This window comes from Corticium candelabrum, chromosome 17, assembly GCF_963422355.1.
Source record: "Corticium candelabrum chromosome 17, ooCorCand1.1, whole genome shotgun sequence".
Classification (NCBI taxonomy): domain Eukaryota; kingdom Metazoa; phylum Porifera; class Homoscleromorpha; order Homosclerophorida; family Plakinidae; genus Corticium; species Corticium candelabrum.
In genome coordinates this window covers 6,239,160-6,241,659 of record NC_085101.1, presented here as the reverse complement: position 1 = coordinate 6,241,659, position 2,500 = coordinate 6,239,160, and the positions used below count along the sequence as shown (strand labels likewise).

Below are 2,500 nucleotides of genomic sequence, written 5' to 3'. Positions count from 1 at the left end.
CTGCAAACCTTCTCTCCTTCTTCCTCGTCAACTGGCCCAGAGAACTCATCATCTGACCACTCCCAGGCGCCATCCTCAGTCCGATGCAGTCTACCACTCGTTCCTGCCACTCTACGAACCTAGAGAACCAATTACATTCATTAGACTAGAGTCAATCACAAGCAAAAAACAGCACCTTCTGTGAGCGATCTTTAATGTTTGCTACCATGGGGACGAGATGCTGCATTAGAAACTCTTTTCCCTATTACACATGTGTGAAAGGTCGTAGGTTTAGTGTTCACAGTTGGATAATACACGATTGTGCAGACCTTGGCTTTCTTCTTGATAAATTCGGTTTTGAGCAATTCAGCAGCCGTCAATCTGTATGACAAGTTGTGACATAAATAGTCCTGCTGTCCTACTCTGCAGCTAGTCTACCAACGTTTGTCCAGCCATCTGACTGTCTGTCTATTTGTCTGTCTGTCTATCTGTCTGTCTATCTGTCTGTCTGTCTGTCTGTCTGTCTTTGCATGTATGCATGTACGTATGTATGTATGTACATTTGTCTGTCCATCTCTGTCTACCCGTCTGTCTATCTGTCTGTCCACCTGTCCATGTGTCTGTCCACCTGTTTGTCCGTCTGTCTGTCTGTCTGTGTATGTATGCATGCATGTATGTATGTATGCACTTGTCTGTCCATCTCTGTCTACCTGTCTGTGTCTGTCACCTGTCCATATCTGTCCACCTGTTTGTCCATGTGTCTGTCTGTCTGCCTGTCTGCCAAATAATATATTTTCATACATGACTACTATTACAAACTATGTTCATGGCTAACAAGCTGTGCTACTGCTTTAAAGCCTTTTCTGGCCATAACTACTAAGCTAATGAATAAAAAACTGTGTAAGGAAGTCATCTATATCTATATTTCTATTGTCATTGGAAGTTAATGTCAATATCTTCTTGCAGATCGTCTTTGCATTGCACTTCTGCAGCGTTGTCGAAAAGCGTTTTCGCCAATAACACATAAATGCCTTAGAATTGTGATTCCCTGCGTCGTCGGTTGATCTTTGCGAAAGCTCCTGGAGGTACTTGGTCGCTTCATCACCCCAACGGCCAAAATGTTCCATAACAAGAGGGACAAACTTCATAGATGCCATGCCAGGAAGCTTAATTTGACTATATTTCGAAAACTTCCTGTCCTCTCTTCTCGTTGCAGCTGCTCCATCTCTCAATGCTGCTTGACAGAGTATGTCTGATGCCCAGGGATGTGACAGAGCAACATCTAACTCTGTGTTGGCCCCCGTACCGACATCAAATACCACGATATCAGGCCGGTTGTTGCTGTTACTATACCGGTCTCTTGGCTCTCTTTTGTGATGAATTTTCAATTGCCGCAGGCAGTCGTCCCAGTTGCTCACCACTGAATCATGGGACCAAACCGGTCCTCCGCCTTTTTTACAAGTGAGGAGGTGATATCCCATATCGTCCAACACCGACCCACAATTACACTCTTGTATCCAGCTGACAGCTGGCAGCTGCAACCCCATCCTCAACAAACACGCCAAACGATATTCGTAAGGTTCAAATGCGAGATTTGTCGATTCGGGGATTGCAGTAAGCCAGGCGCCAGCACCATTTCCTCGTAGTGAACGTAGACGAGCCAAGTCCCTCGGAAGAGGAGCGTGTTCCACAACGTAAGTAGCAACTGATGTAGTATATCTGTCTGCCTGTCTGTCTGTCTGTCTGTCTGTCTGTCTGTCTGTCTACCTGTCAGTAGGTGGCGAGACAACTAAAATTCTGACCTTGCATCTGCATCTTTCTGTAAGCATGAGTCAACAAACTTCCTGAACATCTTTGAATACTTTTTGTAGTCGTCATGATTCAAGTCACCACACAACTCCAACGTCGGTGGGTCATTCTGAAGTGTCAACATTAATGCCTAACAAACACAAACAATCAATTTCGTTCCATTACAAGTGTTTGTCTGCATACATAACAATCGTTTCTTTAATTAACTACATCTGTCTGTCTGTCTGTTTGTCTGTCTATTGGTCTGTCTGCCCGTCTGTCTGTCCGTTTGTCTGTCTGTTTGTCGGTCCGACTGCTTGTCTGTCTGTCTGTCTGTCTGTTTGTCTGTCTATTGGTCTGTCTGCCCGTCTGTCTGTCCGTTTGTCTGTCTGTTTGTCGGTCCGACTGCTTGTCTGTCTGTCTGTCTGTCTGCCTATCTGTCTGTCTGTCTGTCCGTCTGCTTGTCTGTCTGTATGTATGTACGTACATAAGTTCACCTTCATAGGAGGGAACTTGGCATAGGGAGCATGTCCTGTTGCCAGCTCTAGAGCAAGAATTCCGACACTCCAGATGTCTGCCTTGCTGTCATATCCGGACACTTGTTCCATCACTTCAGGTGCCATCCAGCATGGTGTGCCTACAAATGTCTTTCTCTGTTTTCGACTCGTGTCACCACCCTCGTACAACCACGAACTCACACCAAAGTCTGAACAATCACAATAAATATGTACGT

The 2,500-nt window shown here is 45.3% G+C and overlaps 1 protein-coding gene across 1 annotated transcript in view; it reads right to left on the bottom strand.

The window, feature by feature from the left end:
• LOC134192919 (serine/threonine-protein kinase OSR1-like) overlaps positions 1-2,500 on the bottom strand; it is a 5,265-nt gene that overhangs the window by 1,453 nt on the left and 1,312 nt on the right. The window contains exons 6-10 of the mRNA XM_062661674.1: positions 2,265-2,473; positions 1,782-1,918; positions 309-360; positions 176-241; positions 9-119 (exon numbers count right to left, since the gene is read on the bottom strand). Of these exons, the coding sequence (XP_062517658.1) occupies positions 9-119; positions 176-241; positions 309-360; positions 1,782-1,918; positions 2,265-2,473 (575 nt within the window). The remainder of the gene's footprint in view (positions 1-8; positions 120-175; positions 242-308; positions 361-1,781; positions 1,919-2,264; positions 2,474-2,500) is intronic.